Genomic DNA, 25,432 nt, shown 5'->3' on the forward strand with positions numbered 1-25,432 from the left:
AGATACTTCCTTACCATCATTACATTCTTTATGACAACTAGAGGGTGTTCTTAGACTTCTTTAATATTTACTAAACTAATTTAAGTGACCCTTTCCTACTGTTCTCAGTCCTATGAGAATAACCAACTCTATTTTTACCAGGGGTGGATAAAGATGGAAATGAATGATAAACAGTTCTAATTATTTTTTTCAAAAACAGTTTTGTTCTCAATTAATTGGTAAAGCTCACCATTTATTCTATCTACCCTTCTCCTTATTATTATTATTATCTTTATTATCTGTCATGTATGTAATGAGTCCCTCAGTATGAAATTTTTGTCTCTCCTCATTTTGACCATTTAACACCTATTTAGTCTTCAAATTTCAAATCTCTGCTCAAGTTTTACGTTTTTTACTCAATAGCTACTAAATTTCAATTTCTGTGACCTAGAGTCTCAGAATTGCATTTTGTATAAAATGCCTAGGAAATTTTTATTACAAGAAAAATTGATCTAAAGAAAAGAGATTTGGATAAAGAGTCTGAAAAATCTTATTCCAATTCTGAATTTTTATGTAAGCTCTGTATAAGTTTCTGAAACTTGGGCAAATTTCTGAGCCTCATTAAGCCTCAATTTCCTTACATTTTATAAAGGGGATGATAGTATCAATCTTATCATTATTGTGAGGATTACATAGGGTAATATAAGTAAAAATTACTTTGTAAATAGCTATACTAACACTGGTTGGACCTCTCAATAGCTTGGTAATTTTGACAATGTCATATGATCTCACTATGCTTCATTTTTTACCAGTAAAAATCAGAACCTATGCACCACATTTGGTTCAAGCAGAATAAAAGGATAGGTGTGAAAAAATTTGAAAAAAAATACTCTTATTGGCAGATTCAACAAGCAATATCTTCTGGGGAGCTTATAATGTAAAATGGGGAACAAAATCCTGAAATGATGACTCAATGCCTACCTATCAAGTAGAAGGCCTTGTGCTAAATGTTATGAACTTTCTCTCTAATCTTTACAGCAAATCAGGTATTAACACGTCCTTTCCACAAATGAGAAGACTTAGTCTCAGAAAGTTCAAGTGACTCATTCAAGGTCAACAACACCCCAATGATGGACCTAGGGTTCAATTCTGATTCTTAATTTCATATGTATCAGAGATTTAACTCTGTCCTATTTATTACTACTCAAAACTGCTTCACATGATTCAGCACAGACATAAAAAATGTAAATTTCAGAGCATTAAAAATAATTATGAGCAGAGGCAAACTTTTATTGATTGAAAATGAATTTGGAGGTAGAAATGTATGATAGAAATGAAGTGGCTCACTCCCTAATATTCACTCCACCTGTTGCAGTGTGGTGTAGGGAATTAACCCCTGTTCTATGGGTGGCCCTGATTAGTTTATGCCTATTTTGGCAATCTCACCTGCCCCTGTCATGATTGGTTCAGGAAGCTAGGTCTAAGCCAGTCAGATTATGGCAATCTTCTTATGTTGGGTGCTGGTTCATGGTCTAGACTGGCAAAATCAGATGAAGGGATGGACACTTGTAAAGATATGCTAGTTCTTTCTCCTGTCATATGGCAACAAGAAAGCACTTAGCCTATACTATTCTTGGCAGTCAGCCTATGACTACCGTGAGCTTTAGGGTAAAACCAACATTGTGGAGAGATGGAATCAACCTGAGTCTTTGGAAAAAAAACTTGAGATACTGGATCAATCAATTTAAAAATCTGCTTTAGCGTCCTGTCATGAGCCAATAAATTTCCTTACTGTTTCAGCCAGTTTGAGTTAGTTTTCATATTACTTGCAACTGCAAGCATCCTAAGAGATGAAGGATAACTGAAACTCCCTTGGTTTGTGAAAGAGTAACACTGGAATACTTCTTTACCTATGCAAAGACTGGTTATATTAGCATAAATACTTGAAAAGAGGATCTTCAACAATATCTAATTATCAAATAAACCACTTGGAGTTGGAAAAAAACAAGTCAATTGGGAAAACTGACAGAACAGCTGGCCCAACTAGAAGCAAACAGCCAGATAGGCAAACACACAATGCAATGAAATTATTAAAGTGATTTAAAATTTTACCTGTAGGATAATGGAATGATCACTTTTGGATAGAGACTTGGAGCTTATTAAAGATGTACTATTTTAGTCAATGTATTCCTATGACAATAAAGTTCAAAAAAGTATTGAAAATCAGGGGTGCCTGGGTGGCTCAGTGGGCTAAGCAGCTGCCTTTGGCTCAGGTGATGATCTCAAAGTCCTGGGATTTAGCCCCATGTAGGGCTCCCTGCTCACTGGAGAGTCTGCTTCTCCCTCACCCAATGACCCTCCCCCCACTTGTTAGTGCACTCTCTGTCTCTCAAATAAATAAAAAAATCTTTAAAAAAAGGAAAGAAAATCAGAGCTTTTTGGAGCAAAATTGAAAAACCTCATTTTATAAACCCATAATTAAATATTCTGTGTGTTTCTCATTGCTACACTGACTTTAAAAAAAGGAAAAAGAAAAGGAGAAGGCTGAAAGGTTTGGAGATGTTACCACATAAAAACAAAACCAAAAAGCTAAACTTGACAGCTTTGAATAATGAAGGCTGACTGGGTACCATGAGGCCTAGTTCTTATGCAGCTCTTGCTATTTTCCAGCCAAAATGACTTAGGAATGTACATCACATTTCTAGGTCACAGAAAGTTCTTTAGATACTGAGGCTGGAAGGATGGGGTTTTTTAGTGAAGACTCCAAGAAGACAGTTCCTCTGGGCTAGTACTTAAGATGGAAGAGATAACTTTATTATTATTATTATTTGGTGATAAAAGAGGCTAAGTAAACAAATATGCTAAAATGCTGGAAAATTCAAGGTGTTTTTAAAGAGAGGGAAAGTTTAAGATTGATCAGAGTAGCAGAAGTCTATAAAAGTGGAGAAAAGGAGATTGATGGAAGACCTTGAACACCAGGACAATGAGTTTGAACTTTGTTATGTAAAGAGTGGAGAGCCAGTAAATGTTTTTAAATGGGAGGTGGACCAACACATTAGATATTATAGGGGAAGAGTCAAGAGTGGAAATGAAACATTATTCCAGCATTTCATGCTTGGATAAATTGGAAGAATAATGTTAGAATACAGGGAAAATCTGGAGGAAGATCTCAAAACTTTTCCTTTCAATTTAAAGCAATTAATTTCAATTGAAATAAATTTTGATGATAACACTGAAGTGCAGAAGTAGGAGGATGTAGTTTGGAGTCTGAAGAGTATCAAAAAGATCAGGAATAGTCATTGGATGCTAGGGAATCAATAACAGTCAAACAGCAATATAGCTAACAATATTGAAAGCTTATATGAAATGAAAAACATTACTTTATAGGGGCTGAGTCAACATTGTTCAATTAAATTCTTTATGTTCCACGTTTGCTCATAACCAGAAACAGAGGTGACTGAGTTTAAAAGTTGGCATGATGGGTATCAAGGAAGTTATGTCCACCTATTGAGTAGGTAGATTTCAGGTAGGAATTGAATTAAGGGTAATTGGTGACCATACAAGTTAAGTGGAGTCCATGTGAAATTCAGGGGAAGATTCAATAAATATAGGGATGCACCTACTGCAGTAAATTAAAGCTGTTGCCAGAAAGTTCATGTCCCAAGTAACAGATCAAACTATACATGGCCAAGCTTCCAGGACACAGGTTAGGGCCCCTACAGTTGCAAATAAGGCAAGATAATAAGGTTCTGGGCTGTCAGCTGGCTGATGTTTCAACTGATAGTTCAAAAATTTGTCTCATGGACGTAAAATCTTTAGTGGACACATAAACCTTTTCTTTAGCATTCCTATTTAGTTTCTTTCCCATATACTATGTGTAGCCAGAATCCAGCATATGAATCCTTCTTTGCAATTGATTTTTAATATTTCAATCAACATTGCTTATGAAAATGAGTGTATGTGTGTATGTTGCAAAAAATAGGTGAAATTATGAAAAAAAATGCTAAGGTATTTATAGAGATGGGAGTGCCAAGCTTCAAAGAACTGTTTTGGGCTCTGCGCATGTCCACCCAGCCGAGTGCTTCTGAGGCCGTCTCCGTCCGGAAACAAACTTTTCCCTGCAGGATGGCATGACCCTGTGCGCCCCGGAGCCGGTCAGAAACACTTTGATAGATGATGCTAAGGCCCGCTTAAAAAAGCATGATGTTGGGACCAAATATTCTCACTTGTCGTCTAACAAATATTCTATCCTTTTACCATTGTTGGCAAAAGAAGGAAAACTCCACCTGTTGTTCACCCTCCGGTCAGAGAAGAGTGATACATTGATAACCCCAGTTGTAGGATTTATAGACCACAACTTCCAGGCCCAGCCTAATCCCGATGAAGTTAAAAGTGTGTTCCTGGTGCCTCTGGAATATTTCCTGCATCCACATGTCTACCACCAGCGTTACCTGACACATTATGGTCATCACGTTATTATTCATTGCTTTGAGTACACAGACCCTGGAGATGGTGTCACTTACCAAATCAAGGGAATAACTGCAAAACTTGCCCTGTTGCTTGCCTTAATTATTTTTGGGGAAAATCCCATCTTTGAAATGGAGTTTAATGTCAATGATCTGATTTCATACTCTGAAGAGATCTTCCTGAAACTAAATAAGTATGCTACAAGCAAGATATGATTTATGAGACCACCATCCAAATAGCTAAGAGGATTTCGTGTGTGCTTTTCCATAAGAACAACAGTAACACAAGCTGTCGGCAATTGACAGGTGCGACTATTTTTCCTGCAATCTGAAGGTAAAAAACCTTGCCTTTTTCCCACTTGCCCTGTATTACCTGAGAGAGCAAAAGTCTTTCAAAAGTGGAAAAATGTGTTCATAGTGTTGCATAATTTCACCCACAGCATGTTATTGTTTTGTACACATGTATCCAGCGCATAGTAGGCACTTAATAAATATTTGTTGAATATAAAAAAAAAAAGAACTGTTTTGTAATTGCCACTATGGGAAACTTCTGAAAACCCTATCCCATCACATTAGTCCCATATAATTTTTTCTCCTATTTCACAGTGTCTGCCTTATTGACATATCGTATGACATGGCAATATATTTACTATTAAATACCTATGGTTATTGTTTATCCAATTACTACTTCATACACTGTCCATCCTTTTCTATTTATCTGATTTTAAAAATGTAATTATTCACTTCAGGAAAAAGAATTAGATAGTAATTTATTCATACACTTAATAATTTGCTGAAAAATATTGAGGAAATATTTACTGTGTGCCAGACCCTAGGGATTAAGATTACTTTCTAGGGAAGAGAAGAAGGCCAATGAACAAATGAATGAGATAGTTTCAGATAATAATAAATGCAATGAAGAAAATAAAGTGGGGTGAAGATCAGGTGGAGGCAAGAGAGAAAACATTAGATAAGAAGCTGAAAAATAAATGATAAGAAGCCAGCCAGCCTTATATATATTACGGGCAAGTTTTCTAGGCAGAGAACTTCAGTGGCAGAATTCCTAAGTGTTGATGAGTTTGGCACATTTGTGGAACAGAAAGGATTCTGGTGTGGTTGAAGCAAAGTGAAAAAAGAGGATAGAGGAGGGTGATAATGTTGGAAAGGTCAGTAGGTGCCAGATAAAAGAGGGATTTGAGGGCAATGGTAATGAATTTAGATTTTATCCGAGTGTGATGAGAAGCCACTCTGGATAACACATGAGAAAAGTCAAAGGAAAGAAGCCATTGAAAACCATAGAGCAAAAGTGGAATGGAAGCCTCAGAGGCTATGGGAAGATATTGGGGAAAACCTATTTAAATAATTGAAAATGTTAATGATCAACGGTTAATACTAAAATGGCAAAACCTTTGCAATAACATTTGGTAGCAAATGTAAATTGTAATGATTCAGTAAATCACTTTTCCAATGTTGTCTTATTGTACTGGAGTTGCTTAGTTGAAGTTGTCAGTGTAGTTTCCATGGCAGTGGTAGGTGATTTTTCTACTTGTAAGGAAAACAAAGAAAACAAAACAAAATGACACTATCCTTTCTCTACACTAGTCTTATAAAATTGGAATTTCATGAAATTTATCCTGGTAGGTATAAGTTGTGAATGTGTGTTTGTCATTGAAACTCTGTCTTCTTTGGGTTAACTGGGGCTAAGTGATTGGTTCAGACCAGTGAGTTGTGAGCTAAAATGACTTGTGCCATTTTTGGCTGAAGCATTTAATTACCAATGTGAGACTTTTCATATCACTTTGTTTAAGATGTTTAAAGAATTCTGTGCTTCTTTTTAGAAAAATACAAACACTTCTCAATTATCACAAAATTCAGATGAAAGGTAAATTAGCTGACAATTGCAGGTATTTAGGCAGGCATAAATATTTAATGTAGTTTTACATGAGTTGAAGTTGTGCACACTGAGTATATTCCAATAGAAAAATAATACTGTCCATCCATCGAAGGTGATCTTTCTGAAATGGAAAATAGATATTTGAGGGTCTATTGTACAAATTGCAAGAACAAATAAAAATAATCACCTTGTTTATTAAAAACCTCAAGCAACCCAGATACTATCCTGAAATTAATTTATTAAACTAAATATTAAATAAATTCTAAGAAAAAATGAGTTAAAGAAATCCTATAGGAAAATACCATATGGGGAGCTAAAATAGGCAAGGTGCCATGTTTCTGCAAAACTTTGCATAAATCCAATATTGGGTTTATTGTGTATGACTCACTGCAACTCTGCAATGCAAAAAAAAATAATGCATTGACTTTTAAATTTGTTCACTCTCACTATTCACTTATGAATAATTTATAGATATCCTTGTAGCTTATGTTCCCAAATATACCATGAAGTGAATTTGGAATTATTATTTCCAATGACACATTAGGGAATACATTTATAAACCCATTCTCTTTAAGAGAGGGGTATCTTTGATGATATTATGGCTAAACTGTAAGTAGGAAACTTTCTTTTTTTTATTCTGAAGTATACATTTGTACTTACTCTCATTTATTTAGATTTTCTTTCATGATTTTCCATACCAACAACACGTTCTACAAGATATCCATTGAGACCAGGGACATGTTTCATGGTTGTGGAAATGAACAAAAGTTGACAAACATGTATCTAGGGTCATTTCATATTTTAACTAACTGAGCAAATCAGTAGGCTACTAAGGACTTAAAAAAAATGAGTATTACCCCCTAAGTGGTTAACTTATCTCACAATGCCTGAGAAATAATGGAGAAAGAATTGTCTTAGGGGTATCTTGACGGCTCCTGTTTTATACTCGGAGGATTTTTTGTGATACAACTGTAAGAAGACATATACCATTATGCAATGTACCATTAAGAGCTCAGCACCAACTGAACGATGACTGCTGTCAGATGGTGACAATGAACTGGTACAATCCTAATGCCACCATCTAACTCATTTGGAGAAATGGAGACAGTGGGGCTCTTGCAGAGCATTTATATAGAGCAGTCCTGGAGGTTGAATAATTTGTAATTTCCATATAATGGATGGATTACAGGGAGAGTGTCTATAACACATACTACCTCATCCAGTGGGGTATGATCGATGCTACTTATTAGCTTGACTTAACATTCTGTGAGCTGAGGTTGTAAGACAAATATATGAGCTTTGATTTACTGATACATACAGATCAGGTGATAAAATGTCTTTGAAACAGTGATAAGGTATTTCAAATGAAGTTTCCTAATAACAGTTCTATTTCTTGAGTTGCCATGAAAGAACTAATTATATGAACCAATAACCTCCTGAACAAAACATATAATTCAAAGAGACTTGTTTTATGCCATAATTTTCTGTGATGAATGAATACTTAAATTAGCCAAATCAGAATGCTAACAAATGAGAAAGCTAATGCTTTGGTATAGATGATTAACTTATGTGGTTTAAAAAATATTTCTATTGCTTAAAATTTTGTACTTCTGACCTAGAATATTTTAAAATCTAAGATGTAATTTCAGAGGAACCTAAAAATCATTCATACTATTTGGTTTCACTTTTTAAAAATCTAAGTATTTATTTTACAAATACTTCCAAATCCTTTAGTGTCCTTGGTGGTTTGTAACAGCTTTGTATCCTTTACTTTAATTTTTGCATTGCTTTATTGTCAACTAAACTGAAGGTATGGCAAAATCCTATGTAAACATTCATAGAATGAATATTTATGTTTTAAAAATATTGAATAATGTGATTTAAATCAATTTTATAATATGTACTTGGTGCTATTTTGTGTGATATCAAGTTGGTGGCTATAGATATGCAGATATTGATGATAGTTACTGGTATGAAAAAAACACCTTAGAATTATCTGTCATGGGCTCATCTACACATCTTTTCTAGAATGAAATATAATTTGTGTATTTAACTTTTTTTTTAACTCAGTCTAATTCTTTTGATTCCTTTATATAACTATTTGAAGTCCTTCAGCATTTACTTCACATTTGGGAAATTCCTTTGTACACTAAGATAGCTATTGCATTTTGCTCAAAGATAGAAACCATCACAATGGAATCTTCAATGCATGTAAATACGTGCTAATATAAACAACCCGCTTCAGGAAAGTGATGCAAGATTTCATTGCTTCAGTTTACTGAATATACTGAGATGGCCCTGAAGGTGTTTCAGTTTACCCTAATGACAATAAACCAGGAGAGAACACAATTACGCCAAATCTATCAACATGCCAATTTGACCCTGAGGAAGGAAAGGCAGTCAAAATGTTTCCAATCACCTTTAGAATGTATTATTAAATCGTAAGTGAACAAGATGGACAAAATAATCAGAATATTATTGGATATTTTAGTCAATGGATAATCAAATAGGATTGATTGTTGGAGAAATGTATACCATTTTCTGGCCCATATATACCATAAAGAACAATGATTTATTCCTTAACCTTAAAGATTAGGGAAATAAAAATTCTTTCTCTAATTAAGAATATCAACAATAATATCTACATTTACTGAGAAGCATTCTACCATTTGAAATCTCATTTCTTTCTCCTATTAAATCACAAATTAGATATTATATGCCTATTATACAAATCAAGAATCCAAAAGAGGTAAAATGACTTGTCTATGGTTATTCAGTTAGTATCAGATTGAGATTGAAATCTGGGCCTGGGGTATTTTTATAATGCTACACTATATTGACTATATAAACTGGTTACTATCACAGCAATTTTAAACAACTTGAGTCATTTTTAAATCAGGCTATTGAGATTCAACTAACATTTATTGAGCACCAGCTATAAACTAGGTCTAGTGCTAAGTGCTCAGGGTTGCTCAAAGATAATGTTTTTCTAAATGAAATGCAAGCACAGCAGAACTTTCTTTGCTACTTTTTATACACCTTAAGTTTATGCAATTTTATTTTCTAACTGCAGTAAATAACCTTGCAGCTGTCACTTTTATATCTCAGCTTTTCAATGCCTGCCCACTTTGAATCTTATAGTGGTTATTTTCTATTTTAATGAACCGTTTTTATAAAGCTGGGAGCTATCTTTTTCCCTTTCCCCCTCAGTTTTTAGGTACCTCAGCAATGATCCAGAAGTTTCTGAAGGTAAAGTCTACTGATATACTCAATAAATAACACAGGGTAGAGATCCATGTGTTCATGACTGCCAATCTTTACATATAAGGTGTCAAATTAGAATTTCCTCATACATACTAAGCAATAAAGTTAGACACACTAGTTTTGAAAAATGAAAAAAAAAAGAGGGAGAGACATTTATAAGAAAGATTTTTACCAAGAATGATTCAAAGTCATTTTTTTTTTCTTGGCATTAACAGACATCATCTGCTGTTCAGTTTCTCCCCTACTCTCTCACCTCAGTTGCTCTAACCCACTAGAGAATGCCTTTGTAATTCCAAATTAAGGAGTACTTAGTGAAACGGAGATATTACCTTTGCCAGGTGTTTAGGGACAAAATCTAATCTTCAGTAAAAGTCAGCAAAAACTTTCTTTCAATCAGTGTTAGTCCTCTCTCTGTTCAATATTCATGGATTTTGTGTTCAATGAAGAATCATTCAGAGACCAGGTTACATGCTGTATTATGTTAGACAAAATCAAGAGAACAATGAAGAATTGAGTATTTTGGAACATAGGTTGAAATAAAACAAGATTTTAGGATAGGGACTAAAGTGAACTTACCAATTTTCCATTGTTTTGGAGGTGTGGCCAGTATTGGGCTGACATTCCACAGATCTTTTGCTTGGAACGTGGGTTCTTGGTGACCACATATGGGTTATGAAAGTAGAGCCATGTAGTATCTATATGGCCTCTGAAACTGTGTATTCTAGGCTTACATGAAAACAAATTACTACCAATACTGAAAAAAAAAACATGCTAAAACAATCTAGGTAACAGTCATAGAAAACAAATGCATTCAGGGAATTTAAAAGGTCATGTGGTAGAAAGGATTGCTGGTTGGTTTAGTCCTATATCTATAAAAACTATGAAAAGTAAGTAGACGATTTTTCCAAATAATTCCAACAAATGAACACAGGTAAAATGTACTTCCAATATTTTGCCCAAGTAATATCGGTGAGTTAAATAAGGACAACTTTCTGAACACCAAACACCATTTTTTTGATTTGTGTTGTTTTGTTTTCATGACTTTTGGCATAATTTACCTATGAGTAGGTAAGAAACAATGAATATTGAAGGTTTGAAAGGCCAGAAGCAATGATTGAAATAAAGGTTAGGTGCTTTTTAAAGCAGCTGGGAGTTTTGTACTTCCCTCATAATTGTGGCAATCATAAGAAAGTTTAAAATGAGAGAATGAGAAGAGATCATGCTGAAAGAGGTCTGTTTCTTTATTACTGCTTAGTATTCCTGGTGATATTTTGTCCAGAAGTGATTCTTTTCTATCAAAACTTGGCGTGTCTGGATAAGAAGTCCCACAAGATGTCCCGAGAAAATAATCATTAGAATTTGACATCTTGTATAATTGGCAAGACATGGGGGTCAGAGGAAGTTCAGACTTGTCAGTAAGCTTAGTGCTCATTTAGAGCAAAATATAAGACAGAATGTGGTGATCAGTAATGTTGAGGCTCCTGGTCATGTGGTCAAAGATTAGAAACTTCAGAGGATTAGAGAGCGTGAGGCCTATCCTTAGAAGCAGATGAGAGTGAAAAAGAGCTTATTTGCAAGATGATGTAGATTATCTTCTGTTCTCTTTCTTACCTTAACAAATGACTTTAAACCAGCTCATGTATAAAAATTCTGACTCCTATGCAAAGCCTGTCACTCCATTCCTTCTTATAGGACTCTTTTCTTTCCCCTTCCTCCTTATTCCTTTCTTCCTCTTTCTCTTTTTTCCCCCTTTCTTCCTTCCTTTTCCTTCTTTTCTTCTTCCCTGCTCTGCCCTTTCCTTCTCTTTGTTTCTACCTTCCTTTCACAAATATTTATTAATATTTGTCAGGAACTGTAGTGTGTCAGGAACTAAGTAGATCCGGGGAATACAATAATGAATAAAATAAAAACAATCTGGCAATTGATGATGGAAGGCAGTATAATAATTTTAAATGTTCATTTTGAAATTAGTCTGCCTGGACTCTACTCACTATTCCACTTATTAGGGTGACATTCAACAAGTCCTAAACCTCCCTAAGCCTTAGTTTCTTTATTTGCAAATTGGAACTAAAAATAGTATTCCTCTCATTGTTTTTATATGATATGCTAAATGGATAAAGTGAAATAATTCGTATAAGGACAGGCCCTGGTATGTAAGAAAACCTTAATAAATGCTAGTTGGTTTTTTTTATTATTAATGGGGCTTATGATCAGAGTAAAATGTGCTGCTCATACTTCTGTAACAGCACTTCTTATATTATATTGTAAAAAGACATGTTCTTCTATGTCAGGGACACAAGTTGTTCATGGCTAACTGGTTCCTAGTATAGTGCCTGCCACATATTATGTGCTCTATAAATATTTGATGAATCAGTGTTGAATGAATGAATGGAAAGTGAGCAAGGTTAAAGCTAAGCAACCTGTCCAAAGTTACAGACCAGTAAGAGCTTGGGAGATGTGAAATGGTCTGTCTGACTTCAAAGTCCATGCTTTCCTTTTATACATCATTTCTTGCCTCTTTCCACCTACTGTAATTTGGTAATTACACCCATCATGCCATTGAATTTACCCTTGCCTAATTCATCAACTACTTTCAAAGTGCTTAACTTAATGGTAGATATTGGTTCTTATTTTACTTACACTTGACACTGCTGCCTACTTTCTTTCCTGAAATTCTCTTTTCTCTTTGTCCCTTTGACTTGATTTCCTTGCTCTCTTCCTAGTAGCTTGCTGTCTCCAGGAGCCACTTCCCAATCTTTGTATATTTCTCTCCTCTTTAACTTTAGTTTTTCTTGAGGTTCTAGCCTGAGTGTTTTTCTCTTCTTATTCTTTACATGCTATCTCTGTACTTTCATTGCTATTTGATTGTGCTCAAATCTACATCTCAACTTTGGTGTTTCTCTCCTAGCTCCATAACCACAAATCTATTTGCTTACAGAATATTTCTCTTTGGAGAGCCTTATCTTAAATGCTGTTCCTTTACCACCAATCCACTTCTCTTCTTACTTTCCTGACGACATGAAAATCATGATCATTCATTAGGGTGGCCACATAATTTATCTAAACCAGGACAATTTTGAGAGTGAAAGGGTTTCACTAATAATTACTCTGTCACTCCTAGTTTAACTTGGAACTGTCTTGGTCCAACCAGAATGCATGGTCTCACTGCCATTGATCCCTCAATTAAGCAACACAATTGGCATTCATTCTTGACTCTTCCTTCTCATTTTTCATAGACAGTGAGCTACCAAGTTCTATAGATTCTGTCTCCTTCTTATTTTTTGAATATGTACACTCTTTTTTAATCTCCATGATCATTTCCTTTTTCAGACCTTTCTTATTTCTTGTGAAGACTACTGCTATAACTTCCTACTTGGTCTATTAGCAACCACTGGTCTCGCTCTCCTCTAAAACACCCTCTGTGGTTTTCAGAATGATCTTAAAGTATATATCTACTCATGTTCCCTGCCTGCTTTGGTCCTTTGATCGATGTCCATAACTTTCAGCATAAAGGTTAAGCTCTCTGCCATGGCATTAGAAGGCACTTAGACCCAATCCCATCTCTCACTTCTCCCTCTTGCATACTTAGCACCGTCCTGGCATATAGCAGGCACCCACTAAACAATGAATAAAAACAGTACTTAAAACATAACTCACACACCAATAACTTATCTCAATAAGTTTGTGTAAATGTGAAGTGATAGTAAATGTCATTTTTATATTAAGATGGATATGTAAGAAAAATAGCTTAGTCTGTAGAACAAAATACATAGTGAAATGTGATCACCTTACAGTTTATGACTCAAAAATATGTATAATATAAAATCCAGCTGATTAGAATTTTTCTCAAAATGGAAGTGAAGTCAGCATACTTGCTTCAAAATAGCAAAATGTTCCTATCAAGAAACCTGCAGAAGTCTAAGTCAATTGACAGAAATTATCAGTGACTAAAGGAAAACTTGGCATCTAGCAGTTCTCAATATTTGTTGAGTGAATAAAATACACAACTTAGTCTCCATCAGTTGGTTGTCTGTATACAATGACAATTTAATTGTTCGTTTTGTTTCAATCATTTCTATCAATCAAATCACTTCAGTCAACTATCACTTCAGTGAACCAAACTTAAATGTGGTGCACAGAATCCAAACACACGATTAACCAAAAAAAAAAAGAAATGTTAATGTCAAACAATTCTAAGCTAGAAAAATAAGTCATTGGTGTAAGTTATTTAAATAATCATCCAATACTAAAGATAGTAGTGATCTAAAATTTCCACAGTGATGTAGGATATTTCAATAAGACACTGCATGAATAAGATTAGGTTTTCTTTAAGAAGGAAAATATTTTATATATGTATTTTAAAGATATTTTAATGTTACAAAAACAAATATATTAATTGAATAACCTCCATTCTGCTCTAAAACATAAATTAATTGCAAATTCATTTACTATTACTATTAAGATTAAAATTACACTGAAAACATTTGTCATTGTCCTGTGATCCCCAAATGTTGGCAAACTCAGCTTTGCTTTTGTGACTAATGGCTCTTTTTCTTTCCACTAGAAACTTTTTTTTTTTAATAAAGACTCTTTTGAGTCCAACACATTACTCCACTATATGAAGGCTTGTGCAATCTCCAAGTACAAGTTCATTGTGTAATGGTGAAAAAGAAAAACTATGCAAACTCTATCTTCCAAAAGATACTTGTGTTAAATACTTGTACATTTTAAAGCTTGAAACTTTCAGAAGTGGCCAGTTGCTAAACTAGGCCAGTGCTAAGATAAGCATTTATTTCAGTTTGGAATCTACATGGTTCACAAGTGTAGTTCTATGAGAGATATAAAGATAGAGCACATTAACACATTAATACTGCTTAATTCTCAAATCAGATTCTCAAAATGGAAATATGTTCGTTTTCACCTAGCTTGAATTTCCCTTTGTATTGGGAAAGTTCTAGTACTTGTATCCTTCCAAGGGCAAAAAGTGGAGAACTCTTAAACTTTCCTCTCTTGCTCGTTGAGAATCACTGAAAATTATGCTTTAGACAGAATTTATTCAAAGGTCCTAAACTGGTTTCCATCAGACAGTAATTGATGTCTATGGGTTAATTTGAAAACAAATCAAAACAAACAGGTAACACTTCACAAGTAGCTAAAATATAAAGTCTCTGCGGTTGGCTAGATTAAATCACTTAGTTTGGTAACACCAGCTACCACATGATGGTAAGAGGTTTTGGTGGAAATTAAAATAGAAATATGAATTAATGATTACTTTAACACAATAAACAAAATCCTCCAAAATGGCGTAGAATAATTAAAAGATAATTCCTTTAAAAAGCTAATAAAACCTCTGAAGAGGTTGCAATGTGCTAATTTTACAGATGAGAAAACAGATTTAGACAACTTTGTTGTGACTGAAAAAAAAAAAGGTATTTTAGTATCCTTTGCTAAAGTCTTTTCTTCTTGTAGAGCAATACATAATATAATAGCCATGGCAGGCTGGCTTCACGGCTGTGCTACCTGCTAAGTCACTCAGGGAGGGTCCCTACCTTAGAAGGTCCCCATACTGGATATGTTCTGAGCTCCAGATTCTTTTAATTCCAGTTGCTAAAACACATGGCTTTGTCCATTCTTGCTCTTTAATTTGCCTCAAATTTTTAGTTAGATAAGCATTATATTCTTGGGGGAGGAGGAAGAGAGGACACTGTTTTTATGGCCCATCTTCAGAGTTCCCAATGGCATAAATTAAATGTAATTTTATTAGAGGCATAAACAATAAAAACAAGAAATTTTACTGGTGAGAAAGATATACTTGAACAGGGGAAGTTAACTGCTTACCAATATCAATCTTAACTTAAGAATCAATGAAAAATATTAACCCTCTTCTTAGGAAAAGTCAGTGTATCAAAGAAATTGAAAGCAAAATAAAAATATTTTATATTCAAAATGCATTAGTAGATAAAAATGAGACATGATCACCCATCATTGATGAGACACATTTAAGGTAATGTAACTTTTAAAAACTTATCAGGTACAAATTATTCTTCTACATAATTTGCTTTCTTTCCTTTTAAAAATCACTGTATATTAACAGACAGAAATATGGATGCTTATTATTTTTGACTTCTAGTTCAAAATAAAAAAATTGTGCATAAAAAAAAGAAGGTCTCCATACTTGGATTAATGCTCTGCTATCATTGTCTTTAAATTCTTATGAAGTTTTGACCAAGGGGCTCTGCATTTTTAGTTTGCACTGGTTCCCACAAATTATGTAGTCCTATAGCTATGCCAATGTTGTCTCCTAGTATTGCATTATTTCTCCTAAAAGACTGAAAGTTTCCAGGGAGCTTTACTTTTTTAGGGTTTCTCATGCCATTCCCAAAGATGCCTCTCACACTTGAGGCCATAAGTCCCCACAGAGGGCTGAGACTTTGGTGCCTTCATCTTTCCATCTATGTGCCTAGCTCAGAGCTTGATACAGAGCAGGTACCAAATGAATGTGTGAGTAAATGAATACCAGATTATCAATACATACCTGTTGACTTATTTAATTAACAAAACAGTCAAACTTTTAGTAGTTTTAGATTTGCAGTGAAAGGTGACTAGGTGGGTTGGGAGAGACTCAAAGTAAAATATTAAAGGAAAAATCTTTCTTGAAAAGAATAAATAGAACTGGATTGATGGAAAGTTTAAAGCAAATAAAGTTGAAAGACAGGTTGAACACCAAGTTGAATAAGAAGGGGTGAGTGGTTAAAAAACAGTGAGATATCTCTCAACAAATTACATCCTAGGGTGGAGTCTTTCCTCTCAAATTCAATTTATTAAACATCAGATTCATTCTGTAAGTTGTAACACAGGAAATGAAAATTGTTGTCCAAGTTTTGAGAAAGGAGAGCATATAAGGTATGCATTCAGGAGGAGCCAAAGGATTATTGATTATTCTTTGACTATTCTAAGAGTTCTTGACCTACTGTTTTGTATTAATAAACAGAGTAATATGAATATAAAATCTGAATGAAGAAGTGAATTTTTAAACTCTTTTTTCTGCCTATTGGCAGAATAAACAGAACTTATGTTCTGGTCCCAGTTACCACAGCTCAGCTAAACACATTTTATTCTTTAAACCAAGATAGTTTTCTACTCTTATATTGGCTTGGGAAAACATAATTCTAACATTCATTTTTGTAAAATAAAGTAACAAAAAACTAACACTCCTTTCTCTGGAGTCTTTAATATTGTGTTTGATCATCTCTCAAATTCCTTGGGAGTTATCAGTTCTTTACAAATCGTGTACTCTCCCATGTTACCTCTTGATGATCAATGTCTTGTGCCCTGGATAACATAATACAGTTCTATCTATCTGTAAAGAGTTTCCCTATAGCATTGTTTAGTCTTACTTTCTGTTTTGTTGCTATACCACACTTGAATAAGTGACTTAAATTGTGTACAGATGTCCAGGTGTGGCTTTAACTTCCTTTTGTATTTCAGCAGAATAATTTATTTTAACACATTCATTACTTCTATTATGGCTCTCCAAATTACTTGTGGTGCTGCAATAATGCTGGTTCACTGAATATTAAATATGTGAAAGCAAGTGATTTTATGCTTCAGATGATTATTTATGGGAAAATTCAATTTTTGGAGGATGATAAAAATAGTAGAAAAGAGGCGAATAAAAGAACTGACATTTACAAGCAAAATGAAGCAACAGTGGAAACAAGCATTTGGGGGAAATATAGCTTTAGAGTAGTTACGAACACTCAGATTCTAAGCAGGCAATGACAAGGTCTTAGGGCTACACACCTGAGCTCCAATTTGACGTCCTTATGAGGCCTGGAGAAAAATTTTAGGACTTGGTAAGATGCTGAGCAAAGTGAACTGCTGAGATAATCCAATGATGGCATTCCATAGGAAGATGTATGATGGAATTGTCTTTGCTGTTCCCATTTTTATGTGACACATACTTGAATAAATGCACTTTAAGGATTCTGCTGCTGGAATTGTAGCCATCATTAGAAAAACTCTATTTAAAATGTCCTGTGTCCTGTACTATTAGAATTCCCCAAGTTTACAAATCAATGAATGGGAATGGGAGAAAGAATGGCAGGGTAAAACTATTTTGAGTTTTATTTCACAAGCCAACCTGGAAAACAGCAATAGTCAAATATCCAAGTTCCTTCAATTTTCAGGAGCTGTTAACAAAAATAGTAAAAATAAAAAAATAGAGGAACCAAAACCCCTAGTTAAGTTTTTAAATCTGTTTAAGACCAACCAGGCAGAAGAGGCAAGCTATTTTTACTAATTTGAGGTAAGTAAAGCAACTATATAATAGAACATTGGTGACCTGACCAAACTCACTTTGAATGAAAGCTTAAGTTGAATGTTGCATGAATATTCAGACAATAGCAACCTGTTTGAAATTTCTTTTGAGTGTAATTTCAACATTTATGCATTTTATTTTCTCCTAGACATAAAGCCAAAGGCTAAAAGAGCAGAACACAAAAAAGTTGAACCTGAATTATGTTCTAAACCCTGTTGAGTTTAATTTTACTTACAAAGCAGAATGTTGGTTTAAATTTGCCCCTCACAACCCTGTAAAGACACCTAGTTTCTTGTTATCAACCTCTAAATTGTGTTATTCATTTGGAAAGCTTCAATTTTAGGAGCATCATTCTAAATTACTAGGCAAGTGCTACACAATAAATACACATAATCTAAAACAGACCACAGCAAGAGAAGAAAGCAATTTTCCATAAATTTGACTGCAATATGGAGCTTGCAATTCCATGAGCCTTATAACTTCAAAAGACATAAAGGAAAAATTTAAATGAAATATCATGAGAGGACGAGCACTTTAAAAGGTTGATGTTTTGTAAAAGGGTGATACAGATACACATTCTTGATATAAATTTGGAGAAAAGTTCAAATAACCTTTTGAACAGGAACACACCAAAAAAAATGACAAAGTGCCACTCACTCAGATACACACTTGTTTCAAAACAATATTTTACTTGGATCAATGATGGATGCACTACCAAAAATCAATAAACCTTTCATAATACATACAACTAAAACAAAGAGATGATGAAGCTTACTATATGCCTTATGTTTCCTACTCAAGATTTTTATAATATTAATGAATTCTTAAAAGTCATGATTGGAAAACACTTCAAGTAGATAAAAGACAAGTAAATCTAAAATATAAGTTTTTGCTATGGATTGTGAATTTTTATTTGCAGAGATCATGCAAAGAGTCTTAGCATACAATACTCACATCACTCAAAATGTAATTGTTTAAAATCAAAAAAGGAGAGGCACTAGGTGAGATTCTGTTAGTGTTCTACTTGTCTTGAACTTAGTTTCATGGTGTATTCATATTTGATTTTTCATTGAGGTATACACCTGTACACAAATAATTTGTGGAATTTTCTGTAGGTATATTGTATCTCAAACTAAAAGACAGAAGAGAAAAGAAGGAAGAGAGAGAGAGAAGAAGGGGGAAGGAAGAAGGGAAGGAAGAAAGGAAGGAAGGAAGGAAGGAAGGGAGGGAGGAAGGGAGGAAGGGAGGAAGGGAGGAAGGGAGGAGATAGAAAGAATATGCATGCTAGGAGCTGCATTTCCCACACTGTGGAATAATGTGCTAAAAGAAATTAGCGCTGTAGTCATTTACTTAATTCAAATAAGATGTAACTTTATAGGGTTGCAGAATTCGGCAGCCCAGTTCATAGTGGAAACCACTTAACTGTCATTTATGCACAGACTCTGTTTGACATTTTCAGACTTAAAAAACCCCTGTCACTGAACAGTGGCAAATGCCACCATATTAAGTATTCAGTTTTCCTGTTTTGGGAAGCAGAATTTAGAAGTTAGTGGAGGAAAAAAAAAATGCCTAAGGGTTCTACTAGCTTTGCATTTGTAAAACACATCTACACACAAACAAATTTTATCTCTTAGTCCAAGTATCTGTGGCTCCACTGTTTAAAATTTCTGTTTGGCATTAAGTTGGTGAAACACTAAGTGACCCCTTACTACTAAAGGTGTTTTAGACCCTGAAGTTGGATCTATAGGTTTTGTCTGTTACTAAGAAGCAGTTTTCCATGTGATCTTTTCAAAGGCAAAAGGTTAAGCAAAAATGACATATATTGTAAAATTGAAAGTAAAATGCACAGTACTAATGTGCTCAAAGTCCATGCATTTAAATTCCTTTGTATGATAATTTATGGTGATCATGTCTTCAGACTGCACTATTAGCATACTCACCCCTAACCAGAAGTTCTGCCTCATCTGACACACTGTCTGCTGTGGTCTGTACCCTGCAGCCATATCTCCCAGCATGCATCAGAAGGATGTTCCTGATCATTAAATCTGCAGAGGATGCTTGCTGAAAGAGGGATGAAGTGCCAGTTTAAAATGTTGCAAATCTGCCTAGTTCAAGATGGTTTAAGGGGAATTTTGTACATTCAGTTATAGGGCCCATTTTTGTCCTTACAATTTATATGACAACAATACAGAAATCAAACAAGCCCTATTTTAAGGAACACATGGAAGTTATGTTTTCAACGATTGCTAATAAAGAGTTTGAACATTAAATATTTCATATCATGATTTAGCAGCTACAATATTTAAGAAATATTTAAATATGCATAAACATTCATATATTTAAAGTATAGGAAAAATAATCAGTGAGCCAAAATTATCATTTTGACATTCAGAGACAGGCCTATATTGTGGCAAGACAATAGTTTTGAAAGGAATAGCAACGTGTGGAAATTAATTATGAGAAGATAGCAGTCAAAAGATTATCTTGTGCAGCTTTATTGAATGATTGTTTTTGTAAGTACACCGTAGGCAACAGAGTGAGGGTGCTTAGGTGAAAGACTGCTGGTCCCAAAGCCATGTGTCTTTACATAACGAAGATTTATTCCTCCCATAACCATCACCATCAGGGAGTAGAGTCAGCCTGTATTTCTGCTTATCAGTGTAGTTATGAAACACAAAGGAGTTTCGAAACACTTGATTCTTGTTGGGAGCATGATGATTAGAACATAGTTGAACAACTGCAGTTAAGGACATAAATAGGTATCTTTTAGATGAATCAGTTCATGGGATTAGTGATGATCCTACACATTAGAATGACAGGTACAGACTTTCATTACTTAATCTTGGCTTTCATTTACCCTATCAGGAAAGACAGATTTGTGTGTGTGGGGGTGGGTGGGTGAGTGTGCCGGTGTGTGTGAACATCCAAAGATCTGGAATTCACAACTCATAAGGTATTTTTTCAGATAACAACATAGCAAAACTCCAATACACTCTTCAGTTTTCATGTTGCAATCAAAAACAATTGGCTGAAATGAGTGTAGATACATATAGCTTGAAATGATATATTCAAAGAACTCAACAGTTCTCTTTAACAGTAGTTGAGTATATGAAAGGATGTTTAATGCAAGCCAAAGAGAAGCACTTCAGATTAGAGATCTTTTATTTTTTGATGGAATAGGTGAATTACCTTTAAAAAAAAGTGTATTTGTCCTTAGAGGGCAGTATCCCAATAATTATTTGAGTTTAGTTGCTTGCCTTTATTTTGATATAGACCAATGGGTTTTATAAAAACCATAAAAGCAAGAAGAATTTCTAGAAATTCTTTGGATTCTTTTTTCTTTCCTTAACGTTCATTGAAAGTGTGTGAAGTCATTGGAAGTTTTTACCTGTAAAATTATGTGTATTTATTTAAATGAAATGCTTAACTGTATACTATGTTTTAAAACACTTCTTTCTGGTATTTCATTTCTGTTTTTTTTTCCCCCTTTCTATTGGTCTTATGATAGGAATTTCTAAAGGTATTGAAGTTTTCTCTCATGAAATAATTGTTAAGTCATAGTCTGATTTAGTCATTTACAAGGGATTGCTTCATGGTAAGAGTGCATTAAAATGTCATAACAATTATTTCAAAGAATGTGATATTTGTCCAGAGAATGTCCTATGCTGTTAATTTCCTGAGGATAAATTGGTACTCTTAAATTTCATTTTCTTATCTATACTGGCCTGTTTACTTCTTTCAAATCTGAAAAGGAAATTTATACTTTAAAACTCTTTGATTTAATATGGGTAAACAAAAGCAAATTATAAACATTATAAGTTATAATTCAGTTTCAAATCAACATAATTTAATACTTATAAATAAGTTTTGATATTTTTATCACTTTATATAGTATGGGTCCATCTTAGGTACAAAAATTTCTTTTTCCCCTTGGATTTCAAAGAAGCTCTCCTAATAGGGTACTCAAATTAATCAGGAATCAATATGCACACTCTGAACCCAGAATGGGGCCTATGTCTAATGGAAAAGCCAAGGATAGGTCCAGAAAATCATAAAGGGATTTTATTACTTCCAGAAATATGCTTCTGGAACACTATGCTTGTTATTTTTTGTTTTGTTGTTTTTTTATTTGCTTGTCTATTTTCTAGTATCACAAACTGATTGGTGGTAGTTTAACAGTGGAAAAAGTAATGACTAAAAGTCATTTTTCAGCCTCACATTTTTGAAAAATTATTTTATAAAATTGCATTCTTGTGATTAAATAATTGATTGTCTATTTTCCAGAACCTTTTCTTCCCAAATTATTGATTTCTTTTTGTCCTGGATAAAAGTCCTCAAACCTTTGTCCTTTCTGTTGAATTATAGTAAAAGAAAAACTTAATGAGATTAAGATGAGTCTTCACTAAAAATTACATAAAGATTAGAGGAATTCAGGAGGGTGAGGTATAGATTATCTTTCCTATGTTGTCCTTTACTTGGTTCCTGCAATTAATAGTATGCAATACTTTATTATACTGGCTGAAGCTCCATCAACATCTATCAGGAATAAAAAGTCTATTATTGTATTTCTATCAATGTCAAGACTATTTGAGGAGTTGAAATAGTCTCATTTTGGGCTCATTCCTTCTCTTTTGGATTATACCTACATTATATTTTTACAGTTCTAAACAGGGAAGATTAAAAGTAAAATGAATGGATTGTGAACACTAAACCTAAATTACCCATTCAGTAGATTTACTGATCTTTCAAGAGAAGTAATGAGAAGAATTCATGGGGGATCCCATTATACTTAATCTCAGTCCACAGTATGCAGTTCCTGAGAGAACCTCCACAATTTAGTGCACTTTTAATGAAATGGTTACTTACAGCAGATGCTTGCTTTCTTAAGCTTAAACCTCATTTTCACTTTTTCTCTCTTAGGAGTTATTCTCTCTTTTCTTGTTCTGTTTGACACTTACTTTATATCCTGTCTTTTCTTTGCTGCTTTTTCTGGCTTTATGAATAAACTGTGTTACATGTTGTTTCAAATGAACTTCCCCACAACCAGTACTTAACATAATGCTCCAAGCATTGTGCACCTAGCATTGTGCATGCCACATAGCGGGAGCTCAATAAATATTTGTTGAATGGCTGAATAAATGAAGACTCTTTAAGAAAGAGGCTGTTACACTTGTTTTGGGCATAGCATAATGCATAGACTAGTCAAATTGCTATAGTGTACACCTGAAACTAAGGCAACACTGTATATCAACTATAATAAAAAAAGAACAAAGAAAGAGGCTGTATGTTTACTCTCTGTGAGAGCAGCAACATGGCTAAATCATTTACATTTCTTGGTCACATAGTCTCACTAGAGCAGTTGCTCGATTATTGTAATTTTTATTTATGGCTTTGAAATAATACAGGAACTGTCATCCCTCCACTCAAATCCAAATCTTTATTGGCTTTCACTTTGACTAAATGTCCTCATCCCACATAAGACTGCTAGTTAAGACTTCCTAAAAATGGAAGCACATATAACTTTGCTGTTCAAAGTGTGTGCTGTCTCCTATTACCTTGTGGATTAAGTCCAATCTCCTCACTTCAACACAGAAGGCTCCTCAGAACATGATGCCACCTCCTATGACAGAGTCCTGTGCTTCTACAGCTTTACTCTCACCTTTCCTCATCCATGGGACTACTTCCCATAATTCTGCCTGTTGTTCTGTTGCAGATGATCTTTCTCCTTTCTTTGCTTGAGAAGATACTTTTAGACAGCTCAAAGGCCTTCTCTTTGGTAAAGTCTTTCTGGACTTTCTGGGCTAGACTTCATTTGTTCTGACACTGTTTAATTATGCTCGTGTCTCTGAACTAGCACTTGATGTTTTTGGAAGTCACCCCCAAGGTCTACTATGGACAGTCCCAGAGCTGAGCTTGGTGCTAATGCAGCCAATGATCACTGGGTGAGCTGATGAGTGCATGAAATGACTTGTTTCCTTCCTTCTCTGTGCCTAACATACCTCCTCATTCCCCTCATTTTTTTCTTTCAAAAAAGTTAGGATGGGAAATAAGAACAGATCATGGAAAAAGTGGAAAAAAGGTCCTTAAAGAGTATATACAGGTTTCAGGAAGACACAATTCTTGCTCTACCACTTATTAAATTTTTAACTTGGGAAAATTAGTCTATCATGCAAAACTTCTCTCACAGCTGCAATGTGATAATGCAAGTAAAGTCCATAATAATGTCCGGTACATAGTGAATGTTTGATAAATGCTATCTGTTAAAGGGCACTATAATCACACTCTTAGCCAAGACAAATCTTTCTTTAATTGGTGTTCACTCCTTTGACAAATGTCTATCAATGTTTTCCATAGATATAGTAGGTTTTCTGATAAGTGCTTAGTTTTATTATATATATATATATCCACTCTTACTCTCCTATAAGGAAACTACTGCACTCAGAATAAGAAGACCTGAATTTTAGCCTTAGTTTAGTGACTTCCTAGCCCTGCAACTCTGGGAAAGTCACTTTATTGGGATAATAACTGCACTATCTCTTTCATGAGGGAAATCAAGTGAAACAAAGTACATACATACATGAACTACTGGGAAATTCTTCAAAAGTGTAAAATATTCTTAAAGCTTTTTTTTTTAAAAGCAGGATTTAGCAGAATGCTGTGCACATACTAAGCACTCTGAGAATGTTTGTGCGGAATGAATCATCCAAACAACAAGATAGCTTAAATTGAGTATTCTTGTAAATAGGACTCATGCTGAATGACTCAGTGAGAAGCCTGCTGGGGATGGCTGTTTCTGTGCCCTCATTTAGGGTTTATTTAACTTTCTCAAGAAGCTCACATAGGGCATTTCCAGCATCCCTAGCCCCTAACAGACATACAAAGCATTCTTCTCTACAAAGCAAAAGTAACATAGCATATAAATTCTGTGAGGCGTGATTTTAAAAATTTTTTCTAACATAAAAAAACTAGGTATCAGCTATGAGACATGGATTATTAGATATGATTAATATTATTGACATAAACTCTTGAATACTTAAAAGATTTCCCTGGTACAGTATTTTTTTTCCCCAGAGGATGATTTGTTTCAAGTACCCTACCATGATAAGGAAATAACATACATATACATTATTTTTCCAACTGTTTTTTTTTTCTTAAACCTTTATATAAAAGGATTTACATTCATGATGGCATGGGTTTTAATATATTTTTAAAGAAAGCTGATATTAACTTGCATGCCTAAGTAATTGGACATACTCTCTGAAATAGAAAAATTAATTGCTACTAGTGAAAAAATACTAGACAAAATACTATTTGACAAAAACATTTATGTCTATAATGATGAAATAGTAAATGCATGCAACAATGCACTGAAGACTAAAAATAGGTAAAAATCGCTCTCATATCCCATTACTAGGACCTTGGTATTTAATTTCCAACACATATTCTAATAACATACTTTTAAGTACACAGAAAAATGCAGAAAAAGTTTTACTTGATGATGTAGGTTAA

General features: G+C 34.2%; 1 protein-coding gene and 1 pseudogene across 1 annotated transcript in view; one reads left to right on the top strand and one right to left on the bottom strand.

Annotated features, from left to right (window-relative positions):
- The window catches only part of CNTN5 (contactin 5), a 1,102,248-nt gene that overhangs the window by 99,467 nt on the left and 977,349 nt on the right, over positions 1-25,432 (bottom strand). Inside the window, exon 18 of the mRNA XM_073904019.1 lies at positions 19,864-19,984. Coding sequence (XP_073760120.1) covers positions 19,864-19,984 — 121 coding nt within the window. The remainder of the gene's footprint in view (positions 1-19,863; positions 19,985-25,432) is intronic.
- LOC112840576 (peroxisomal coenzyme A diphosphatase NUDT7 pseudogene) lies at positions 4,110-4,953 on the top strand (annotated as a pseudogene).

The sequence above is a fragment of the Callorhinus ursinus genome, unplaced genomic scaffold (genome assembly GCF_003265705.2).
Source record: "Callorhinus ursinus isolate GAN/ISIS: 27379988/994484 unplaced genomic scaffold, GSC_fseal_2.0 scaffold19, whole genome shotgun sequence".
In the NCBI taxonomy this organism is placed as follows: domain Eukaryota; kingdom Metazoa; phylum Chordata; class Mammalia; order Carnivora; family Otariidae; genus Callorhinus; species Callorhinus ursinus.